Genomic DNA, 24,328 nt, shown 5'->3' on the forward strand with positions numbered 1-24,328 from the left:
TTGATTGATTGATTACAAGGCTTCAGGGGATGTGGAACTACAAAAAATATTACTGGCAATCACATGACTAGAGCATGTTTATGCCTTGCGGTTTTTATTTTTTTGTGAACAATAATTAAAATATATTCAACAACCAAAAGAGTAGTGGCACTGTTTTTAAAAACGTGGACTTAACTCCTTGGATTTTTCTTTGTACTTTTCAGATATTTACAGAAAGCCTGCTGTGCTCAAGCCGCTTGGAAAACATTCACTTGGCTGGACAGATGATGCACTGCACTCAACTCTCAGTAGATCCTCCAATAATCATTGTATCAAAAGGAAAATCCCAATACAGAGTGGGCTACAAGAAAAGCATTGACCTAGTGCTGGCGGCGGGCAGAGAGTACTTCAATTCATCAACCGCGCTTACTGATAGCTGCATGGACTTGGCACGGTAAGATGATCTACTCAATACTCTTAATAATTGTGTTTGTAATTTAAAAACAAACAGAAAAATCAATAGACAAAAGAGATAGTCTTTCATTGCTTAGCATTAATAGCGCTAAAGAGGAGTTAGGAAAAGGGTGAGTGTGGGAGTTAGGACATGATAAAAGTACTGAAAAGGAAAGCTTCAACTATCAGCTGAAGTGTGAAAGAATTTTCTGTTGTCTGAATTTGAGACAGAGTTCCAGCTAAGGATTTCGCACAACCATGAGATTATTCAATTGCTTTGCTGTGGAGTTTTAGCTTGATATTTAAACTTGATTCTCCAGAAGAGATGCTTAGCACAGGGTTAATATGGCAGGCCTCCTTTGAGCCTGATGCTCTCTCCTCCCCATCCGCCAATGTGTTAAATAATCATTCTGTGCATCTTTGTGAGTTTTCCCCAATCCCAACAATGCTCTCTTCTCTAACAGCACAGCCTCGACAGCTGTCCGTTCATACACGTATGTTCAGCTGATCCTTCATAGGCCATCTGGTCACCTCCAGTGTCTGGCAAGTAGTTGGTTATAAAGCACAAACACCAGTGATGGGATTTGTGATATGTCTCTCACATGCCCTAAACTGTAGTGACTCCAGATTTCAGATGTTAAACTCTAAGCTCTTGATTATCGTATTGTTATTTTAAAATAAGTCGCAATTCGGGGCCTTCAACATAGCTGTTTGTTTCCGCTCATCAAAGTAAATCCAGGGTGATTTCCCATGCTCTAAGCGACATGTGCTAATGTATTCCTGTTTCACGTGCTTGGTTCCCAGACTCTCAATCTGTGGATGCGATTTTGTGCAACTTCACTGTGCAAAATGTAATTCTGCTTTTCGCGTTGGCAGTGTTTCAGATAAAAGATGCCTAATTCAGCGTATATCCTGTCCCAATTGAATATAGTGCATATTAAACATAAACGAATTAATTGAAGCATCTCATAACATTATTTGATGGAGAATTCCTACTATATATATGTATGCGGTATTTCGATAGTGTAAACCTACCCAGAAGCTACGTAGCACTGTACATGGTCAAAGGCAAGTAATAGTAGGGGAAGCTGAGTTGTGGGTGATTAGTGCACTGTGATGTAGCGTTCTTTAAAGAGCCAAGTCTTCAACTGTTTCCTAAATTGGATCGGCATTAGGGTGATCCTGATGGATACAGGGATGTTGGTCTAGATCATGAGTGTGCAGATAGAAAAGGCCTGCAGTCTTAGATTTTCTCATCTGATACAGACATCTAGCCACACATTCCTTACCTTTGAATTTCTCAGGGGTCAGAACGGAGCCGGAAGATTTTTCCTCGAACAATACCCTTGCACTGATCGGCTCCACATCATATCAGCATCGTCTCTGCCATTTTGACGTCCGCATCACCTATATAGGCGCCATCTCAGCGCACTGACGTCAGTACTTTTCTTTCCGCACCAGCCAGCATAGATCCGTGAAGAGATCTACCCTCTGTCATGTTTTCCTAACATGTTCAAGAAGCCTTCTGGATTCAGACTGTGCAGCGGATGCCTCCAAGCCATGTCAGTGACGGATTCACATACGTTTTTTCTTTGGTGCCTGGAGCGGGACCGTGATTCAAAGTAGTGCTCGGTCTGCCCCGCCATGGCTCCGAAAGCTTTGGGGGAGCGGTCCCTAAAGCTGGTTGCGGCACGGAGCTCGTCACGTGTTGTTTACCCCAGAGGTCTTATTCTCTATACCGGTCGAGAGGAAGGTCCGGGCACCGCTCAAAGAGCCCTAAGCCTTCCTCTTCCAAGTTGAAGTCCTCGAGTCGGTCAGGTAAAAAGCACACAAATACAAGAAGTCTAGGTGTGCTTCAACTACTTCCCATCTGTCGGCCAACGCGACGGAGATGTCTCGGTGCTCTAGGCCTCGTTCTGCTGAAATTGCACTTGGGTCTGCTTCGCGCTGACGTGCCTTTCCGGGAGCGGAAGCGACCCCCGCCAAACTCAAAGAAGTCTATGATGCCATGTGCCTCATATTTGAGTGGCCTGACCCATAGGCTCAGAGGGGGGTCCATTGGGTTCCGCACCGGCGACTCCGGCCATAGCACGGATGGCCACCCATGGATCCAGTGATGGATTCGGATTCGCGCCGTTCGTGCCACTGCAACCTTTCCCCGTGACGAAACCCGTGCTGAGACTCAAGCTGCCACCGGCGTCAGCCCCATTCTTGTCCCTGACGACCCAGAGCCTGATTGGTGTCTACCGACGCCAGTTCCAGTGCCGAAAGAACCCTTTGGTCCTAGGTCAGTTCCTCAGCCCTATCCTGAAGGGCTAGGAATAGAGGAAGATTAGTAGGTGTCACTGGACCCTTTACAAGACCAGCCTGAACACAAAATTAACTGTTATGAGGAATTGAGTGAGGCCAGCGGACTGGATACCTCTTCAGATTCTGGCCCGCTTTCTCCCCCTGCCATGGCTATGGAGGGAGTAGCTTCAAATGCTATGGTGGTGAGAAGAGCAGCTAAAGTTCTGGACCTTCAGCTCCCTTCTGTGGCAGTCAAGATGATCAACTTGACAGAGATCCTGAAGCCGGGTGTCTCCTCCTCGGAACCTCTCCTGCCCTTCAGCGAGGCCATGACTGATGTCCTACTGGGAACCTGGTCCAAGCCCAGCAGAGAGGCCCCTGTCAATAGGACAATAGCCCACTGCCATCACCCTGCACTGGGCAACCCAAATTTCGTCACCAACCACCCTATCCCTGAGAGCTTGCTGGTCCAAGCCTCTACATCACAGGGCGCTTTCCCTTCCGCACCCATGGACAGACTCCAATAGGCTGGATAGTTGGAGTAAGAAATGTTTTTTTTCCGCCAGCCTTGCATTGTGGTCAGAGAACACCGCGTGCCTATTAAGCTGTTATACCCTACTCCCTGTGGCAAGCGGTAGTGCAAGTGCTGTCACAGGTCCTGGAGGGGCCCTGGGCCATCCTCTCTCAAGCAGTATCAGACAGGATAGATTCACCATTCGTTGTGGTCTTGACACGATGCCTGAAGCAGAGGAGATGTTCAAGCAGAGTTTTTTATCATGGGCATTTTGGTGAACCTTGATGCTGTTCTCTGTGAGTAGAACACCAAGTGTCTCCATGAAACGGCTGAAGATGACAGGAGACAGGATGGAACCGTAGGGGACTTCACAGTAATAGGGTTCTTTTGTGACCTGGTGGTGTTCATGTGAATAAACTTCTGTTGGTTGGAATGATAGGAGGTTTATGTCTATTGTCCCAAATTCAATCACAATATCGAGCTGTTACCCATAGTATATTGCTGTGCATATGTTATACTGTTCATATGTCATTTATCTGAGGTAAATTATGCCCTATATTGAACTTCCTTCAGGTTGTCAGACTGCACAACACGCTTATGTACGTCATATCCTACACTGGAACTTTAGACTTACAAAGTTCAAAAAGTTTGACTTACCTTATCCTTTATATTCAGTGTTCTTGTAACGTTTACGGTAGTTCACCCAGGAACTGATTAGCTTTCCCACCAGTCTCGTATATAACACACAGAAAGAATGGAAGACAACAACAGCAGACCTCTACGAAGACAAGGAAACATTGTGGCTGTGGAAGAAATCTGAAAGAGACACGTTAGTGATAGATTCCTTACCTTAGAATTACCCCCAGGCGTCAGACTGGATCCGGAAAATTTTCGTCAGCAGTACCCCTGCGCATCGATTGGCATCGTTGTGCGGCTCCGCGTACATCGCTGGAGTCGTAGTCACCGAGATGAAGTCGCTGGAGCTACTTAGACACGCCCACGCGTGCTGATGTCAGTGCTTTCTTTTTCCGCGCCAGCAAGCGCATCTCCGGAGAGAGCGATACCCCTAGTCTATTTTTGACTGAGCTTTTTGGGACTTTTGTCTCTGTTCTTTTGAGTCTCTGACTCCTGGTGTATAGGGATGAACGGTTTTAGGTCTTGCGAGGCTTGTCCCTGCATGATGTCGGTGACGGACCCGCACCGCGAGTGTCTCTACTGCCTGGGGTGCGACCGCAACCCCTCGTCGTGCCCCGATTGCCGGGCCATGGCTCCGAAAACCTTGCGGGATCGCTCCCGATAGTTGCCCGGGAGTCGACTCCGCGCCATTCAAGGTCCCGGTCCTGTGGGAGGTTGAGGGACCGGTCACAGAGCCGCCACCATTGTTTGATGAAGTCTTCGCACTAGGGGTCAGGTAAGACGAAGCACAAGAAGTCGAAGAAGCGGCGTCGCTCTACGCCTTCCCCTAGCCTGTCTCGCGACACTGCTGAGGGTGCGGGTGGTGCCACCCCCACGGCTCCGGAGAAGCCTAGGCAGTTGCCGACAGCCTACCCACTTTTTCCGGGTCCGTCGGCGATTCCGGCCCAGCTGCAGGAATTCCTGTCGGCTATGGCCCGCCTTTCTGACTAGGCCTGGGCGGTAAAATCCGTTCCGCTCGTGGAATTTGCGGAATTTGGGTAATTTCGCGTTCCGCGGAGAACGCGAAATTGACCAAAAATCTGCGTTCCGCGACTTCGCGAAATTTTGGGCTTGTTCGCGTTCTCAATATGCGTGTTCGCAAGATATTTCACCCCGAGCACGCAAACCGCAATCGCGAACAGGAAAAAAGTATCGCGAACAAGCAATTCCGCGTGTTTGCGGAATTTCTGCGTGTTCGCGGAGATTTTTTACCGTTTCGCTGAGATTTGCGTAACGCGGGTACGCAAATTCCGCCCACCCCTATTTCTGACCCGTCGGGCCCGACCGGGGGTCCTCGCCTTCCTTCGTCGCCGGCTCTGGCCCCGACGACGTCAACGGCGCCGGCCTCGGCACTGCGAGACCCCCGTGGATCCATGCCTGGATCACAGCCGATGCCGGTTGGCCTCATACGACCTCCACCGACCGACGCCTACGGCGCTGGCAGGCTGCCCGGCCGACGCCGTCCCCGGCTTCCACCCCGACGTGGACACGGTGCCGGCAGGGTGTTGACCGATGCTGATTCCGACGCCGATGAGGAATTTCTATCCCTTTCTCCACCCACCTCCTTTCCCACCTGCTCCGCTGGTTACGGAGGACGGGGAGGACTGGGAGGGGTATGAGGACCCTCTCGCAGCCCAATGCGAATTAGAGCTGGACTGGGAATAGGATTTGGAGGACGCAGGTGGACTGGATTTTTCTCCAGAACTTGGCGCTCTGTCTCCTTCTACCGTGGCTACGGAGGAGGGTGGTACTTATTCAGACGTGTTGTGTAGGGCGGCCCCATTTTCCTCTTCCAACACCCTACCCCTGCGAGCTTGGTTGTCCAAGCCTCTGAGTCCCCCAGCTCATTCTCTACCGCACCTCCGGACAGGGAATCCAAGAAACTGGAGAACTTTGGGAAGAAGATATTCTCTTCTGCCAGTTCAGGGTTGCGGTCTGTGAACACCGCATGCCTCTTGGGCCATTATTCCCACTCTGTGTGTGATACGGTGGCGCAGGTGCTGCCTCGGTGTCTGGAGTAGGCCCAGACGGTGCTCTCTCAAGCTATTACAGAACGGAGAGATGCAGCCAAGTTCACGATTCGTTGTGGCCTTGACACCGCCGACTCGCTGGGCAGAGCGATTTCCATGACCGTGGCACTACACCGTCACGCCTAGCTGAGGACGACTGGCTTTTCAGGGGAAGTCCAGAACACACTGATGGACATGCCCTTTGATGGCATTCGCCTTTTCGGCGACAAGGCGGATAGTGCGTTGGAGCGTTTTAAAGACTCGCGGGCTACGGCCAAGTCCTTGGGCCTTTCAGCCATGCGCACTCCTACTTCTGCTTTTGGCTCCTTTCGTGGCCAAAGAAGGGGCACCCAAACACGTTCGTTTACAAGCCACAGGCCTGCGCAGCAACAGACTCAGCGCAGCCGCGGACGTGGGACCGCTAAGCTGGGTCACGGGCCAGCGGGCGGGTCAGTCCACTACCACCCCTGCTGCCAAACCTTCCTAGTCCGGTGTTTCAGGCCCACCAAATGCCAGTGGGCGGCAGGATTCGCCACCACCTCCCCCACTGCCGCTCCATCACTTCTGACAGGTGGGTTTTATAGATAGTCCAAAGGGGCTACTCCCTCCCCTTCGAGACTACCCCTCCAGCCATGCCACCTCAGTACCACCGCATGTCGGGGGACCAACTCGCACTTCTCCAAGGGGGCCATTGAGCGCGTTCCGACGCCAGACATAGGTCGTGGTTGTTACTCCCACTACTTCTTGGTTCCAAAGAAGGACAAGGGCCTGTGTCCTGTTTTAGACCTTCGGCATGTCAATTACTTCCTCCGGAAGGAGAAGTTCAAGATGCTCACACTTGCTCAGGTTTTGTCTGCTCTAGACCCGCAAGACTGTATGGTAGCGTTGGACTTGCAGGACGCTTATTTTCATATCCCCGTCCTGCCGGCCCACTGGCATTACCTGCGGTTCACGGTAGGCCACAAGCACTCTCAGTTCACCATGCTCCCTTTTGGCCTTACCAGCGCCCCTCGGTGTTCACGAAAGTGATTTAGGTGGTCGCAGCTCATCTTCGCAGATCAGGGGTTTCAGTCTACCCCCTATCTTGACGACTGGCTGTTGAAGGCGGGCTCGCCCCAGGCAGTCATCTCCCATCTCCAGACGACGGCCGACCTCCTGCACTTGCTGGGGTTCTCCATCAATGTGCCGAAGTCGCACCTGATTCCCTCTTAGAAGCTCCTCTTTATCGGAGCGATTCTGGACACGGCGCAGTTTGGGGTTTATCCTCCCGAACAGTGAGTCTGGGACATTTGGGCTATGAGTCCGAGCTTTCGGTCCTTGTCCTTGAGGCTGCTGGGACTCATGGCATCCTGCATCCTGCTGACCAATTATGCCATGTGGCATATGTGGGCTCTGCAGTGGGACCCGAAGTTCCAGTGGGCTCAGCATCAAGGGGATCTGACCCAGTATGTCCAGATCTCGGAGGGCACTGCACAGCAGTTGCAGTGGTGGCTGACGAACCAACATTGGGTCAGCGGCAGATCACTCTCCCTTCCCCAAGCGGTGACGGATGTGTCCCTCCTGGGATGGGGCGGCCACATGGGAGAGGCGGAGATCAGAGGACTCCGGTCTCTGTCAGAGTCCAGGCTTCATATCAACCTTTTGGAGCACCGGGCTATCCTACTTGCATGGAAGGCATTCCTTCCCTCTGTCAAGGGGAGAGTAGTGCTGGTGTTCACAGACAACACCGCCGCCATGTGGTACTGCAACAAGCAAGGTGGGGTGGGGTCACGGACCCTATGTCAGGAGGCTCTGCGTCTCTGGACATGGCTGGAACATCAAGGCATTTCCTTGGTGGTTCAACACTTGGCAGGTTCTTTGAACGCCAGGGTGGACGAACTCAGCCACAGGGGCATGATGCATCACGAATGGCATCTTCACTCGGAGGTGGTGCATGGTCTCTTTCAACAGTGGGGAGAGCCTTGGTTAGATCTATTAGCCACCGAAGAGAACGCGCAATGTCAGCAGTTCTGCACGTTGGAATTTCCAAGGCGGCACTCGCTTGGCGACACTTTTCGTCACAAGTGGAGTTGCGGTCTATTGTACGCCTCTCCACCTATACCACTTCTACCCAGAGTGCTGAAGAAGATCAGGCGCGACAGTGCCCAAGTCATTCTTGTGGCCCCGGACTGGGCTCCAAGAGTTTGGTATCCCGAGCTACTCAGTATGAGCGTGGATGCCCCGATCCGACTGCCTCTTCTGGAGGAGCTTCTGTCGCAGCAGCAGTCCTCCACCCGAACCTGTCCAGCCTCTACCTCCAAGCGTGGAAATTGAGCGGCGACAGTTGATTCCATTTGACTTGCCTCCTGAAGTCTGTGATATCATTATGGCAGCCAGGGGTCCCTCCACTAAATCGGTATACGCCTGCAGGTGGAACACATTTGTGGCATGGTGCACAGCAAAGGCTGTGGACCCCCTTTCTGCCCCTCTTTCAGAAGTCCCTTTGTTCCTTCTTTCTTTGGCCCTGCAGGGCTCTGCTCTTGGCACTATTAAGTGCTATTTTTCTGCAATTTTGGCCTTTCTCAGGCTCCCTGATCAGCTCTCTCTTTTCAAGTCCCCTGTCGTAAATAGATTTCTCAAAGGCATTACTCACCTTTTCCCTCCTATTCTGTTTGTGATGCCACAGTGGGACTTGAATCTGGTTCTTACTTATTTGATATGGGCTCCTTTTGAGCCGCTTTACAACTGTCCTCTTCGTTTACTAACTTTGAAGACTGCTTTCCTGGTTGCCATCACCTCCGTTAGGTGCGTGAGTGAGCTCCAGGCTCTTCCCTGTAAACCTCCTTTTCTGTCGGTTCATCCGGACAAGGTTGTGCTCCGCACTCGTCCTTCCTTCTTGCCAAAGGTCGTTACTCCCTTCCACATAGGGCAAACTATCACCTTGCCCACTTTCTGTCCGCCTCCGCACCCTTACAGAGAGGAAGAGAGACTCCACCGTCTTGACCCAAAACGTGCGATCTCCTTTTACCAGAATCGCACACAACAATTCCGGGTGGATGATCAGCTCTTTGTTGGCTACGTAGGTGCCAAGAAAGGCCAGGCTGTGCACAAGAGGACTATCTCCCGCTGGATCGTCTTGTGTATCAAAGCCTGTTATTCTCTTGCTAAAAAGGAACCTCCGGTGGGGTTGCGTGCCCATTGTTCCAGAGTGACAGCAGCTACTACTGCTTTGGGACGTGGTGTCCTCCTGCAAGACATCTGTCAGGCAGCCACTTGGGCCTCGCTGCACACTTTTACTTAGCATTATTGCCTTGACAGTCTGGTCCGGAGAGACGGCTTTTTTGGCCGTTCTGTTCTCCGTGACTTTCTGGTGTGATCTTGGTTCGCAGACCCACCACCGGGATTGGTATTGCTGCGGTATCTATTCTAGGGTAAGGAATCTATCACTAACATGTCTCTTTCAGATGAACAAGTTACTTACCTTCGGTAACGATATATCTGTAAGAGATATTAGTTAGTGATAGATTCCTTACCACCCCACCCATCCTCCCCGTTCTGCGAACTGATTTCTAGGGCCCTAGTTTCGATACACCAGTGGTCCGTATCTTGCATGGCTCTGCGTTCGTGGTGCAGAAAGTCGTGTACAGAACTGACGTCAGCGCATGTGGGCGTGTCGAAGTAGCTCCAGCGACGCCATCTCAGCGACTACGACGCGCAGGGGTACTGCTGACGAAAACTTTTCAGATCCAGTCTGACGCCTGGGGGTAATTCTAAGGTAAGGAATCGATCGCTAACTAATGTCTCCTACAGATATATCATTACCGAAGGTAAGTAACTTGTTCATTAAGAGCATCTACAAAATACACCGAGGTTTTCTTATTATCTTGGGTTTCATTACCAATTTCTCAGATTGACCTCATCGTGTGATTCAGAGGAAATCACATTTACTCTCTGTGACTCCGTTTTCTTTTTGACAACATTTTGTGCACTAACAGAAAAGCAGAATTCTGGTTTGAGCACAAAAAATGAATGGAGTGCTTGAATTAATTCCAGCCAATGGTGATCAGTGTAGGCTGACTTCCAGTCCATCAGTAATTAGCACATCTATGCCATTTAGAGAGGGACCAGCCAAATGCCAAATATTCATGGCCCTCCCTCCTTAACTGAAAAGCCTGGACTACTATGCCTCAAACCTCCCCCCCACCCACTCAATGTATTACTCCTGGTGGATAATTACGCCTGTATTTAAAATTCATGGGCTTGTCCAGCGCCTTTGATTGTTTTTTCCATAACAAGCTGTGGATAGTCATGGGGAAGATGGGCGTGGACAGGACCCTGATGCCCCTGATTATGGAAATTTACATAGATGCTACAGCTAGAGTGAGGTGCGACAGGGAAGAGGAGTGCACTCGGATGTTCTAAGTTATAAGCGCCGGGAGACAGGGTTGTGTCCTTGCCCCCTTCCTCTTCACCCTCTTTATTAACTACCTGGAGTGGGTGTTGGTGGAGGGGCTCAGGCACATGCCACAGGCACAGGTAGTACAGTGACTGATTCCCGCACTCCTCTATGCCAATGATGCGGTACTTATGTTCTGCACCCCGACATCACTGCAGGCTCTCTTAAATAGTTTCTCCTCCTTCATAGTAGGACCCGATCTGAAAGTAAATGTTGCCAAAACATTTGTCATTATTTGTTCTACTGAAGCAGAAGTTCTATCTAGAACTGACTTATGCTATCAGGAATTGACTTCCTCTGTAATATTATCAGTTCTAACCCCATCAAGTTGTGGCGCAGTGTCTGGGGTAAGAAGGAGTCTATGTTAAACAGACAAATTATTACGGACTGTTGGGTTCTGATCATGCGCTGAACGTTCCCTGGTTAGGGGGCATCAGAGATATGGCCATCAGATTGTCTAGACCCGACTTCTTTTTTTTTTTTTTTTTTTTTTTTTTTTTGTGAAAACCTTTATTGACAGTTCAATAAGAACAAGTATGGGCCTACAACCCCCCAGGGCCGGCCGCTAAGCAAGCATAGCAATAACGACAAGTATAAACACAGGCAGCACTTAGGGGAGCAAAATCATACTGCTAATACTGTGAACAGCGTAAGTAGGGCACCAGGAGAAAGAGGTTTTCATTTTATGATGAAACAAGGCAGAAGGATCAGGTGACAAGCAATTTTAAACAACGATCACGGATATGCAGAGTAATGAACGTTAGCGATTTACAGCAATCTATTCGGTCAATGGCGCAAACACAAGAACATCAGGATGGGGAAAAACATAGTATACAGTTGCGCCCGCAGTCCCCCGCCAGAACTCCCCAAGAGCACCCCGGAAGTTGTGAACACATGGAACGGCAACAAGGCATAGCAAAAGGAGGTGTATCACGCTGATCCCAGAAAAAGAAAAACAAAAAGAATCAGAGAAGAAAAAGGAGGCCATGGAAAAAAAGATGAAAGAATACAGAATCCCCTCCCCCAACCCCCCACCCTGCACCTCTGCAGATGAGTACGGCCCCCCCCCCCAGCAGTGTGCCTGTCGCCCTGGAACCAGACCCGAAATGTAGAAGAATAGGGAAAAAGAAGTAGGAAAGAACCCCCACCAGACGGGGGGTAGAGAAAGTGTTTATAAACTGGAGGAGGGCCTTCATAACAGACCCCCGGCTTCTCCCTCCCGCACGGTAAGGTTCCCCTAAAGTGAACAAGGAACAGCACAAAAACAATCTTCTCAAACCACGATGGGGAGCATTATGCCCCTATTGTGCCAGTAGCCATGTCAGGAGAGCACACCACCTCAAGCCCGCCCGTCCACTAGGCGACCACCCCCGAGGGGGCAGCCTCATCCCTGACCACTCTGTGGAATTCTGCCCATGCCAACCCCTCGACCCAGCACCATACCCAATGTTCCTAGGCAGAGGAATGTCCAACAACGACAGAGAAGCGACGCACACAGGTGGGGTGGAAGTCTCTGAGCATCAACACAGTCCGCCGCGTGAGGAAACAGGCTTCCCAGTGCTGCCCTAGGATCTGCACTGCACGCAAGGTTCAGGAAGGCAGAAGCAGCCAAAGCCGACATTAGTTGCTGGAGTTGTCTCTGGGTCGCAGGAGGGCATGCACGGGACGAGGCCACCACTTCCCACTCAGGTCCAACGCCTCCGGGACAGATCAGGCCCTCAGAAGGTCGAACACACTGTAGCATACTGGCCGGGGCGTCCAGTCGTGTACTAACCTCAGGGGTGGCCGCCACAGCGTCCTCCTGCGCGCGGTGTGGGTAGACTCTGTGTTCGTGCAGACAGGCGGGCCGCCACTGCCCCAACCCCGACGCCACACCATCGAGCTTACTCCCCAAGATCACGAAACCATGAACCAAGGAGGAGTGAAGAGTACCAAGAGCCTCGAGGAGGTCACCGTACCCCAGCTCAGCTCTCTGTGATCTCGCCGCCACACTCCCAAAAATCTTACGCTCACAGGCCCGCTGCGGCCCAGCGGACAGGATGGTAGGCTTCATCGACCCAAGATGGCCGCCAAGTATGCCCGACCCTCACCGGGGCCGGGACCCCGGGACAAGCGTCGCGATGTCCACGTCGCGGGTGACCGGGTTCCGGGGGCAGGCAAAAAAACTATCCGTGGTCACGGGCAACAGTCGTCCCCACCACGGACCAGCTCCCGTAGAAATCCGGGGGCGGCCCGCAATGATCGGGGCAGGATACGGACGGCGGCCGGGCAGCTCAACAGCAAGGCAGGGGCAGTCACCGGAGGATCTAAGATTTGCACCCCCGGTCATGCACTCGGTCAGCTACGCTGGGCAGTGGAAGTGACCACGCCGAAATGTAGGCCGAGTTTGGCACCACTCCGGTGGGCCGACTCCACCCAGTCACCACCGGCCGCTGTTGTCGCACTGCCACCCGGCCACGGCGTCCACTCGATGTCCCGGCCCCAAGGCCGCACAGGCCGCAAAGTTCAGATACAATTTTCTCCGGCGATGGCACAGCTAGAAACCTCGGAGTCACACAGTCGGGAGCCCCTCTCCTTCAGAAACACGACCACGTAGCACAGGTTGAGGATCTCAGGCAGGATATCCGTGCGGGATGCGGAGGTTCACGGAGCCGGGAGTCTACGCTGCCGTCCCGGTCGCCATCTTGGCTCCTCCCCTAGACCCGACTTCTTTGATGAACCCCCCTCTTCATGGTGTTTTTTGGTAAGGTGCCATTAAAAAAAACTGTATAGAGAGAAATTGGAAGCCAATAGCTTGTCAAGGGTTAGAGCCGTTCCATCTGCTTCCACTTACCTGCCTATGAGAGGTGAAGTGGGTCGGGTCTCACAATACTATTTGACATTTATAGATTCCCAGTACCTGAGATTTCTTCTCACTAAATTCAGGTTAAGCATTTTCCATTGTCTAGTCTTCCCTCTATTTAACAGGTCATTTACACACATGCCCTCTTGTCCCTCCGATACTATTTCTAACCAGAGGGAGCACCTTACACGTGCTGTTTTTACCTTCTTTTTATTCACTTACCTGTTCACCTTTTATCAAACCTCTGCTGAGCTTTAGAAAATGCATTCTTGCACTGCACTTTCTGCAAAGGCTAGAGACTGCACTTGTTTGTTTCTCTGTCTATACCTTCTGATGGAATGTAATCAGTAGTAGAAGGCAAATCGGTACCAGCATAGTCCAGGTCAAGACCCTTTTTAGTGTTCTCTACAATGTATTTTTTTTTTTAAACAATTTTTATTAAAAACAAAAATCACAGCAGAGCAGTAATAATGACACTTAATTAACCCCATCCCTGGCGGAGTGTACATTCGGGCATTGGAGACTACAAACCATATATTCAGGGCGGCATGCAACCAGTCAAACCAATTAGTAAGGCAGCCTAAAGATGGTTCTGTGCTCCCACAGGGATCGGGGAACCCCCCGCCCACAGCATATGTCCGGTGGCCCGGAGGCTTCAGGTCACCTCGCTTGCCCCAGCCTTGTCCAATGCAGCCAGTCTCTCCCTCCTCAGTTCCACAGTAGGAGAAATACAGATGTCCCCCCGATATTTGTTCCAACGTCCCCACATATGATCCCATTTCCGGGGGCATCCTCGACTTTTATATACTGTTTTCTCCGCCACCATGGCCTGATCCATATCGGTGGCCCATGCACGCAATTGCGGCACGGTATCCACCCCCCATTTCTGGGCAATGTTCCTTTTTGCGATGGCCCACCCCATGGCCGACCACTCTTGCTCCGCCTGAGTCAGGTCTGTAGCTTCCCAAATGTTGAGGCAGAGCTGGGGAGAGGGGGTTAAGGGCTTATCTATGGACCTCACCATCTGACGGGTGACGTCTATCCAGTATTGCTGAATGTGAGGGCATGCCCAAAGAATGTGTAGAAATGTACCTATCTGGTGACAGTGCCGCAGGCAGAGCGTGTCCAATCGCCTTCCCAATTTACACAACAATTCTGCATCAAAATATACACGATGTAAAATTTTTAATCTGAACAAGCCGAAGTCGCATCGGCATTGCAACCTCCCTAGGGGAAGCCAACGCTTCTGTCCAGTCCTCGTCAGCTATTTCCCCCAAGTCCGTCTCCCAGCGAGTCCTAATATTCCGCATTGGGTCGGTCCTATTGTTAATTAACTTCTTATATGTCAGGGAGATAGCCTTGCGGTCCATTGGATCCAACAGCAGCCTATCCTCCAAAGGAGAATAGTCTGGGAGGGGGGCATCAGCCGGAAGGGCGCCGTCGATAGCGTGACTAATTTGAAGGTAACGAAAATACTCTGACGGTGCGAGCTGGTATTTAAGCTGGAGCTCCGTGAATGTCGCCTTCTTACCCTTGACCCATACATCTCCCACCGTCGAGATACCGATCAAGTCCCATTTGTTAAACCCTGCGCAGGTACTCAGCCTTCCCAGGCAATCAGGCTCCCAGAGTGGGGTGGCCTTAGTCAACCGCCCATACCAACCCATGCGCCGCTGGAGCCTGTGCCATATCTCCACCATCCCGGTAGTCGGGCCAGTTAGATTGAGTTTTTTATAGTTTGAATATAGTGCTCTATTATATCCCCCCCTCCCTAGGAGCCATCGATCGGTACGGAAATTGGGATCATCATGGGACCCAAACACCCACTGGTTAATTGCTACCAATTGCGATGCCTGGTAGTAAAGTCGCAGATCCGGCAATCCTATTCCACCATCATACCACCCCATGGTAAGTTTCTGCATCGCGATTCGGGGCTGTCCACCATCCCATAACAAGTCTCTAATGGCAGCCTCGATCTGTGAAAAATAAGATTCAGGAATCGGATAGGGCGTATTTTGCAATGCATAGAGAAAGCGTGGGAGGGCCAGCATCTTAAATAGTGATGCACGACCCAATAGTGTGAGGGGCAATGTCTTCCAATGAACCACATCTGCTTTAAATCTCAGTAGTGGGCCCAGTAAGTTTTGATCATAGAATAGCTTGGAATCTAATGTTAAGAAGATACCGAGGTATTGGAAACCCTGTAGCGCCACCGGTATGGTGTAGCCTTTGGGATTTTTTGGTGGGTCACCCCAGAGTGGGTACATCTGGGATTTGGACCAGTTAATCTGGTAACCGGAGTGGGCCCCAAAGATATGGAAAATATGCAGAACCCGACGGATCGAGCGCGCCGGAGAGGCCAGATACAACAAAATATCATCTGCGTATGAGGATATACGATCTTCATGTTCTGATGTCCATTTAAAAGCCTCTGATTTCAGGGTCACCCCTGATCCAGACTGCGAGTGGCTCAAGGGCCAAAGCAAAGAGAAGCGGCGACAACGGACAACCCTGTCTCGTGCCGCGGCATAGGGAGAAGGAGCCCGAGCGGTGATTGTTAACTGATACGTGGGCCAAAGGCAAGTTATATAATAGTCTGATCCATCCGATCAGCCGGGGCCCCAATCCAATCCGGGCCAGGACCGCGAAGAGATACTCCCAAGCCACCGTGTCAAATGCCATTTTGGTGTCGAGCGCGAGCAGAAGCGTCTCCTCTTGAAGTGTTGCGGCCCGACCAAGTGCCCTGTGAACCCGACGGAGATTGCGCGCCGTATTACGGCCTGGCATGAATCCCGACTGATCGGGGTGGATCAATGCAGTAAGATATGGAAGCAGACGATTGGCCAGCAATTTGGCCAATATTTTGGCCTCAACAGTGATCAGGGAGATGGGTCGGTACGATGCTCACTCATCCGCTGGTTTACCAGGCTTACGGATAACCACTATAGTGGCGGTACGAATATCTGCTGGAAGGGTACCAGTCTCAAAACATTCATTATACAAATTTAGTAAGTGGGGCACAAGCCTCACGGTACAATGTATTTTAATTGTATATTGAGCTATTATATTGTATAAGATGATTTTAGAGTATGTATACCTATTAGTGGCTGCGCTGGCAATGTTTGTTTTTCTTGTTGAAATTTTGGGATTTTAATCAAAATAGAATAAAGTATGAATTGATTGATTGATAATAAACTCATTTTGATTTGTGTGCCAAGACGATTGTTTTCCTTTTAATTTTCATGTAATGATTTCTGTCCTACCCTTGACCTCCCTGAACTAGTTTCTGTGTTTTCATTTTATATTTCGAGTTTAGGTACTCTCTTTTGAATTAAGATGGTGTGGACCTTCAGTTCCGCAATTCTTTGACTGTAGTTGTTAGGTTGATGGGTGTCCAGGGGCAGACATGTTTTACTCTGAGGATTGTTTTGTCAGCCACATTACTAACAATTAACATATTGAATGCTCTTTGTCTCTGTAGTGTTTTGTGGGGCAGAAAGAGCACTGCCAGAGGTGCCATATGTCAAGCCTCAGATGCGGCAATTATCTGCTATGTAATTAGGTTTTTGTTTTCTATAATTTTGTATTTTTGCTTTGCTGTATTGTGGGCCATCCCTACTACTACATACACGTTCTTCTGATAGATGTATTCTTATATTAAAGTTCAATTTAAATGAAAACTTGGTTGGTGTCTCTTTTTAGAAAAATAAGAGTCTTTAATTCATTTAGTTTTTTGCTTGAAAGATTCGAAATTTGTGCAAAACAGTAAATTAGTTGCAGGCCATTAGAAACCATTGCTTCATGCCACATAGGGAGTGGAGTGTAAGCCAAAGGTAGGGCCATGGTACTGCTGGCCACCCGAAAATAATGTCTGTTAGTATCTAGCCAAAGACTACAAATGGCCGGGTAGAGTAGATTGGCAGGACCTGTGCTTCTTTTAAATCTTAACTCAGTTACAGCTTACATCACGGCAAGACAGGCATTTTCCGACGATAGAGCTCAGGAGGGAGAGGCAGCAGGTAAATGTGGGGTGAGTGCAGAAACAGCCGCACACGGGGAGAGGCGACCAGAATAGCAAGAGTGATACGGCGACTCCTGACTCGGAGACATACAAGTGTTTGTTGGAGGGGCAGACTGGCTGCATGTAAATTTAGTTACCCTGGACTCATGTGTGTTAGGGGTGCATTGAGGAAGAGTGGAAATGGTAAGGACTAACATATCTACATTGTCTATGCAATTGTCTCTGCTGCTGTCTTTGTTTCTAATAAAAATTGTTTTAAAAAAAAAAAAAAGACAGGCATTTTCTTCAAAAGCCTGGGGTTTATATTTTCGCAGTCACCTTTCTCAATTCATCTCTGTGTCTTATAATGTCTGTGCCTTCGCCCAATAAAGAAATCAAGCAAACAGGACATAAAAGCAACATCAATCAGTCAGTCAAACCGGATATATAAGGTGCAGCCTATCATCCGTCAGGGTATCCAGGCGCTGAGTTCCAAGCTGATCGGGTGGCATTAGTTGAATAGCCAGGTCTTGAGTCCCCTTCTGAACTCCTTAAGAGAGGGTGAAGTGCGGAGATAGAGGGGAAGGGAAGGCTGTTCCAGGACTTTGCGGCAAGGTATGGTCCACGCTTTAGGAGCAATGTAGAACACCTGTCCTCCTGATGTGGTTCTGTGTATATATGGGATGTGTGTGAGTAGGAGTCCTGCGGTATCTAGGTGGTTGGTGGAAGGAGATGCAACTGTTTAGGCAGGTAGGGTCTAAGTTGTGTAGTGCATTGAATTTGTGTGTGAGGAGTTGGAAATAAGTGTGTTTTGTATCTGGAACCACTAGAGCTCCCTGAGTTGTTGTGTAGTGTGATGTGAGTGTTGTGTAGGAGGTTGAGGATGAGTCTGGCTGCCAAATTCTGGATGGTTTGTACTCTTCTCATGAGTTACTTGGAGATCCCGTGTAGAAGGTGTTTCTGTTGTCCAACTTGCTAGGGCATGAGTGACAGCTTTTCTACTTTTGCTTGGGAGCCATTTGAAGATCTTTGTTAGCATCTTCACGGTGTGGAATCAGGATGCTGTGATGGTGTTGACCTGTGTGTTCATGTCCAGTTTGCTGTTGATAATTACTCAGAGGTTCCCTGCGTGGGTGCTTGATGTGGGTGTAGGTCCAAATTTGGCTGGCCACCTGTTGGAGTCCCAAGTTGAGGTGTTCTTGCCGAAGATCACTACTTCTGTCTTGATGGTACTGAGCTTGAGACGGTTGGCTTTCAACCAGTTAGCAACTTTGGTTAGGTAGTGAGTTTGTCTCTTGTGTTGGGAATCTTACCTGAGAGGAAGAGTATGAGTTGTGAGTCGTCGGCATAGGAGAGGATGTTGACGTTGTGTGCGCAGATGACATTGGCCAGAGGGCTCATGTATGTATTGAAGAATTGAAGAGGATGGGGCTGAACTAGGAACCTTGAAGCACTACACAGATGCTTTTTCAGGCTTCCTAGGAGTAAAGTTATTGGCTGACAGTCTGTATATTATCCGTTAAGATGGAGCAAATCCAGGGTATGGAGGGTCCCTGGATGCTAATTTTGTGCAGGTGCCTGATAAGGATGGAGTGTGAGACTGTGTGAACTGCTACAGAGAGGTCCAAGAGAAATAGGTTGCCATGTTTCCTCTGTCAAGGATCATGTAGATGTTGTCTAATGCGGTGATGAGTGCTGTTTCTGTACTGTGGCTGGACCTGAACACGGACTGTATGACATTGAAAGAACTGGTAGTTTCTGAGGTGGTTAGTGAGTCATTGGTTGATTAGTTTCTCTAAAAAACTTTGCTGAATATGATAGGAGGGGGATGGGTCTGCAGATGGAAAGGGTGGCTGGGTCAGTAGATGGTTTCTTGAGCAGGGGCATGACATTGGCATGTTTCCAGGTGTTAGGGAATGAGTTGATGGAGGCACTGAGGATGGGCGTTAGTGCTTTGCTGATTGGTGTGAGTCCTTTGGTAAAAGCATCGTGGGGCAAGGGTCAGATGGGGCCCCCGAAAGGATGGTCTTCATGGTAGCAGCAATTTTGACTGTGGTGTCAATGGGCCACAAGGTCAGGGTTCGTTCTTCAGCCCTGATGGAAAGTTGAATTTTAATGGTGACTATCCGTTTGAGGTTTGAAGGTGATATATATGGAGGTGATTTTGTTTCAGAAGAATTCGAGTAGCTTTCTGCAAAGCTATTGTGAGGGGGAGTGATGGTGGAGGTGGCTGGAGGTGTGGTGCAATTATTGATGATGGCAAAGATTTCCATGCTGCTATTAGTGGCAGTGCTGATGTAATCTGCAAGAGCTGTGCGCTTGGTGTTCCATATCTGCTGGTGGTAGTGTCTTAGGGCTGATTTGAAGATGTCTTTACTTGACGTGTTTTGACTTGTTCTCCATTTGCTCTCCAGTTGCTTGCAGTGGCACTTCACCAGCTTCTGTGTACCAACTGTCCTGTGGTCCAGCTCTTGCCTTTTGGTTGCGCTTGAGGGGAGCTGGGATGTTGGCACATGCTGTGATTCAGCTGTTGAGGTTCTTGATGGCTTTCTGCAAGTTGCCGATTTGCTCAAGCTGGTGCATGGAAAGGGTGGAATAACCCACTCCTCTTCTGTGATGCTTTTCAAACAGCATCTGGCAGTTTTGGTGGTGGTAAGTCTGTGGTGGTACAGGATCAGTATGTTGAAACTGATGAGGGCGTGCTTTTTCCAGGACATAGTTGCTGTCACGTTGCGGACTTAGGTAAAATCGGGTCCAATATGTGTCTGGCGGTGTGGGTGGGTTTGGTAACATGCCGGCTGAGGCCAAGGTTTCCATGGTTTCGAAGAAGGGCAGTAGAGATTTGGTTGGTGTGGTCTTCTAGGTGAAAGTATGGTCTATGAGGTGGATGAAGGTGCTGACACTGATGATGAAGGGTGCAATGAAGTTTGTGATGTCGCTGGAGAAATTGGTGTGGGGTTCGGGCAGTCTGTATATGAGAGCTCCGCCCAGGGAGAACTTGGCTGTGATGTGTCTCTTGAACGCGAGCTGTTTCATGTAGCTGGTGGGTTTGTCCGTGTAAGGGGCACAATTAATGGTATCTTTGAATATGATGGCAACTCCACCTTCGGGTTTGTACTGATGGTCTTGCCTGGCAATTATGTACCCAGTGGGGATGACTGTAGTGATGTCTGGTGCAAAGGATGGGTTTCGCCATGTTTCCGTGAGGAAGAGTAGGTCTGGAGAGTGGTCGTGCAGTAGGTCCCTTATCTCCATGGCGTGTTTGGTGAGCAAGCGGGTGTTGGAGAGCATGCATAAGAGTGTGGCTTGTTGTGTGGGTAGTGTTTGGTATGTGTGAGCTTGATCAGGTGGCTGGTTTGTGTGAGTGTGAGCGAGTGGGGTCCTGGGTCTTGTTGACACAAGAGTGGTCGGTATGGGGTGTGGGAGACTGCCTGAGAACTTGCCGGAGGTGCATGTTCATGTTGTGGGGTGTGGTGAGTGGGGGCCAGGGATGAGATCACGATGGAGTGTGGCAGGGTAGCAGTGGGTAGAGGGAGACCAGGGTTTCTAGCACTTGGCGCTGTCCAGATACAGACAGGCAAAGATGGGTGTGACTTTGGTGCGCCCGCAGCGCGGCCACTTACCATGTCTGCTGCAAATGTGTTTTGCAGATGCCATTAAGTAGGCCCCGGTAGGGGGGAAGGACTGTAGGGTGCCGTTTGCTGGAAATCAGGGATGTCACTTAGTTTGCAGCTGGATGGTGGGAGATTCAGTGATGTCACTTCTTGTGCTTATGTGATGAGAAATGAAGTCCTCTTGCTTGGCTATTTTTTTAAGACGGTTTTGGTGGTATATTGTTGCCGAGTTGCTAGTACAGTGGGTGTTTTTAATCAATGCCAGTTGGTATCATGAATGCAAGTCCAAATTGTTAGCCTGCCAAGTTGGCATACATAGTTTTCGGTCATGCTCATTGAAGGACACTATTCTTTTACCTTTCAGAATTCCTCTGGACCAGGAATACCTTTGCTTCTTTACCGCAAAGGAACAACATAGCATATATGCTAACAGAGCCAGGACCTAGCTCTACGACTGATCCTAGCAAGAACCGAGCGCCTGGATACCCTCACGGGTGATCAGCCACGCTCTACAAATCTGAATTGCTTGATTGATTGATTATCTGTGGTGGATGATTAGCAGAGCGAAGAGTAGAAAACATTAAATGATAAAATATTTTGCTTTGGTATTCTATTGGCGCAACTCTGTATTTGGGGACGGGTAAATTCATGTGAATAATGGTAATTTGAATATAGGAATGATATCACTCATTTGGATTGCAGTTCTGAAATCACACTGTCCATAATAATAAATAAGAATGTGCATGTATGTATATATTTTAAATAATACAGTCCTCTTCCTAACATGCTTTTGTTATATTTCAGGAGTTGCTTGCAATTGATTACTGACTGTCCTAGTCCCATTCAAGAGGAGTTGGACCTTATTCGGGCTCTTGGTTTCCTAGACGAGTTTGGAGTGAAGATTTTACCTTTACAAGGTAGGGGTGATGACGCATAAGTTAGCCAGTACTTTTAGTTAGAGGGCAGCCTTCATCTCAGAAATTTGGAAATAATTCTGTGAAAATGTGATTGACTTTTTATAATGGTGTTTAACGTGTAAATATCTGGGTTCCTCACTCTGCCGAGTTAAAGGCCATAGCATCAATAGTGATAATGTTCTGTTACATTTTTTTGTTAAAAGGGAGATGCTCCAGTACAGCAGGCCCAAAAACCCAGGAGAAGCATTTTTCTATTTTTAAAGTTGTTGGATATGCATAATTGCATGCTTTTAAGGCGTTTCTGAGAGCTAGTTAGTAAAACTGAAAGAAGATATATTGTCAATAGACTTCAGACTTTTTTGCAGGGATCTTGTCAATTTCTTTATGTTGTGATATCAAGGCAACAAAAAACATAGTCTTGATATTTGCAAAAAGTAATACAAATTCTTTACTGAGCCCAGATGTGGTTAAACTGAACATCCCTAAACCAGCCCCAGGTAGCTTTATTCAAGTGATACTGCAAGTCCAGAGTGCTCCTCACCCCCCACTAGAAGTCCTCAAATGTAGTGATCACAATGTCGACTAAGACTGCTGGAGCCTAATTCACCTTAAACTGTCATTTTGTTATGACATTGATTTGCCATATTTGAAACACTGCATTGTTTTCATCTGTTATTGCACATGTCATATAGCAAGTTTTTTAAGGGCCATTTGCTCACATAGATAAGGTATTCAAACCAAAGTTTATTTTTTTCACGTGTAGCAGATGCACCATAAACAACATGTTATTTAGCTGAACATTGTAGGCCCTTATGCAAAATTGCATTCCCTATTACTAAATTTACTTACACTTGCAATATTTCCATGCATGTTGATGTATACATACAACAAACCTATGCTTCACCCCAGTCCTACCTATTCTGGGCATTTAGGTCTCATCAAAGACAACTTATAACTCACTAGAGCAGCGAAGTGCTGCAACAACCTGTGTAAGTTGTAATCCGAAAACACCTGAAAGCAGAACCTCAACACCAAGGTTGAATAACACCAGATTCTCAGTCCTGTGACAGCCATTCTCCTTGAGGAGCAACACTGAATACCAACAGTCAATTTACCTGAGAAGTGTTGCAAGCTGACTGCAACACTGTATCTGATAGAGACTTCTAGCCGCAGATTCCATACCATAGAATTATCCCCAGGAGTCCGACTGGGTTTGGAAATTGTTCTTGAGCAATACCTCTGCACACAGGTAGGTGGTGTAGTTCTACTCAAAGTGGTGTCGTCTGCACCAGAAGTGACCTGCGCGGTGCATATGGGCGCCACCCCAGCGCGCTGACATCAGTTCTTTTCTTTTCACACCAGTCACCGCAGATCCGGAAAGAGCTAGCCCTGATTCAATTTGTGAGTTTTTGTTGAGGTTTTTTCCTCCTGATGTGGTAGGAATGCCATCGAAGAAGGCTAGCTTCATGTCCTGAGGTGCCTGTCACAGCTTGATTATGATGACAGACTTGCACCTTGTTTGCCTTTGGGGCCTTGAGCATAACATCGACCCGAAGGCCTGCTCCGATTGCCATGCCATGGACCCAAAAGTTTTGAGGGTGTGATTCCTGAAGCTCCTGGTGAGTCGGTGTGCGATGCAGCAATGATTCAGATCCCTCTGGAGAGGAAAGTCCCAGGAGTGGTTGCAGAGTTTGAAATCGTCGGGCCATTCAAATAAGTCCTGCTCCCACAAGAGGAACTCGAAGTGTGCTTCGACATTACCTCGTTCGTCGTCCGACAAGACAAGGAAGCATCAACACGTGAGGATTGGTTCTGCGGTGAGCCAACCCCTGGGCTGTCTCCGCACCTCCCCCAGTTTACAGGAGCCACAGCGACCCCCACCTAATTAAAAGACTGTTATGAGGTTATGCACCTCATATTTGGGTAGCCTGTTCTCTTCTGCTCGCCTTCAGGCCCTGTGGGTTCAGGCAGGGCCCCTACTGAATCCATGCTGGCGGCTCTGGCGCTAGTCCAGCCGCCGGGATCCACAGATGGATCCTGATCAGCGCCGGTCATGTCATCTCGACCTTCCCCAGTGCCAGTCCCAAGGCCAACGCTCTTGATGCCGCCGGCACCGTCCCAATTTATATCCCTGAATCCGACACGGAGCAGCGTACGCCGTACTCTGAAGCCAACTGGAGCCTTGCCTTTCATGCTGAAGCCTGAGCCCTATTCTTATGGGCTAGGACTTGAGGAGTAAATGTGAGGGGTCACTGAACCCCGAAGAATACCAGCCATATTATACCAACATGCACTGGTTTGCAAATTTGGCAGACGCCAGTAGACTAGATACATCTCCAGATACTGCCATGCTTTCTCCCCCTACTGTGGCTATGGAAGAGGGAGCTTCTTTCGGAACAGTGGTTAGGAGGGCGGGCAAGGTCCCGGACTCTAGGTTGCCCTTAGTGGCAGTCAAGACTAACGTCTTGACTGTAGTGCTGCAACTGGGAGTATCCCCTGAAGAACCACCTCTCCTGTCTAACAAAGCACTTACTGGTCCGAGCCCAACACAGGGTGTCATGTGAACAAGACAGTAACCTATCGCCACCGCCCAACTCCAAA

General features: G+C 49.3%; 1 protein-coding gene across 2 annotated transcripts in view; it reads left to right on the forward strand.

The window, feature by feature from the left end:
* Window positions 1–24,328, forward strand: part of NBAS (NBAS subunit of NRZ tethering complex) — a 2,067,161-nt gene that overhangs the window by 870,192 nt on the left and 1,172,641 nt on the right. For both annotated transcript variants that reach the window (XM_085610668.1, XM_085610669.1), the window contains exons 30-31: window positions 204–433; window positions 21,615–21,727. In XM_085610668.1, the coding sequence (XP_085466794.1) occupies window positions 204–433; window positions 21,615–21,727 (343 nt within the window). The remainder of the gene's footprint in view (window positions 1–203; window positions 434–21,614; window positions 21,728–24,328) is intronic.

The sequence above is a fragment of the Triturus cristatus genome, chromosome 6 (assembly GCF_964204655.1).
Source record: "Triturus cristatus chromosome 6, aTriCri1.1, whole genome shotgun sequence".
In the NCBI taxonomy this organism is placed as follows: Eukaryota; Metazoa; Chordata; class Amphibia; order Caudata; family Salamandridae; genus Triturus; species Triturus cristatus.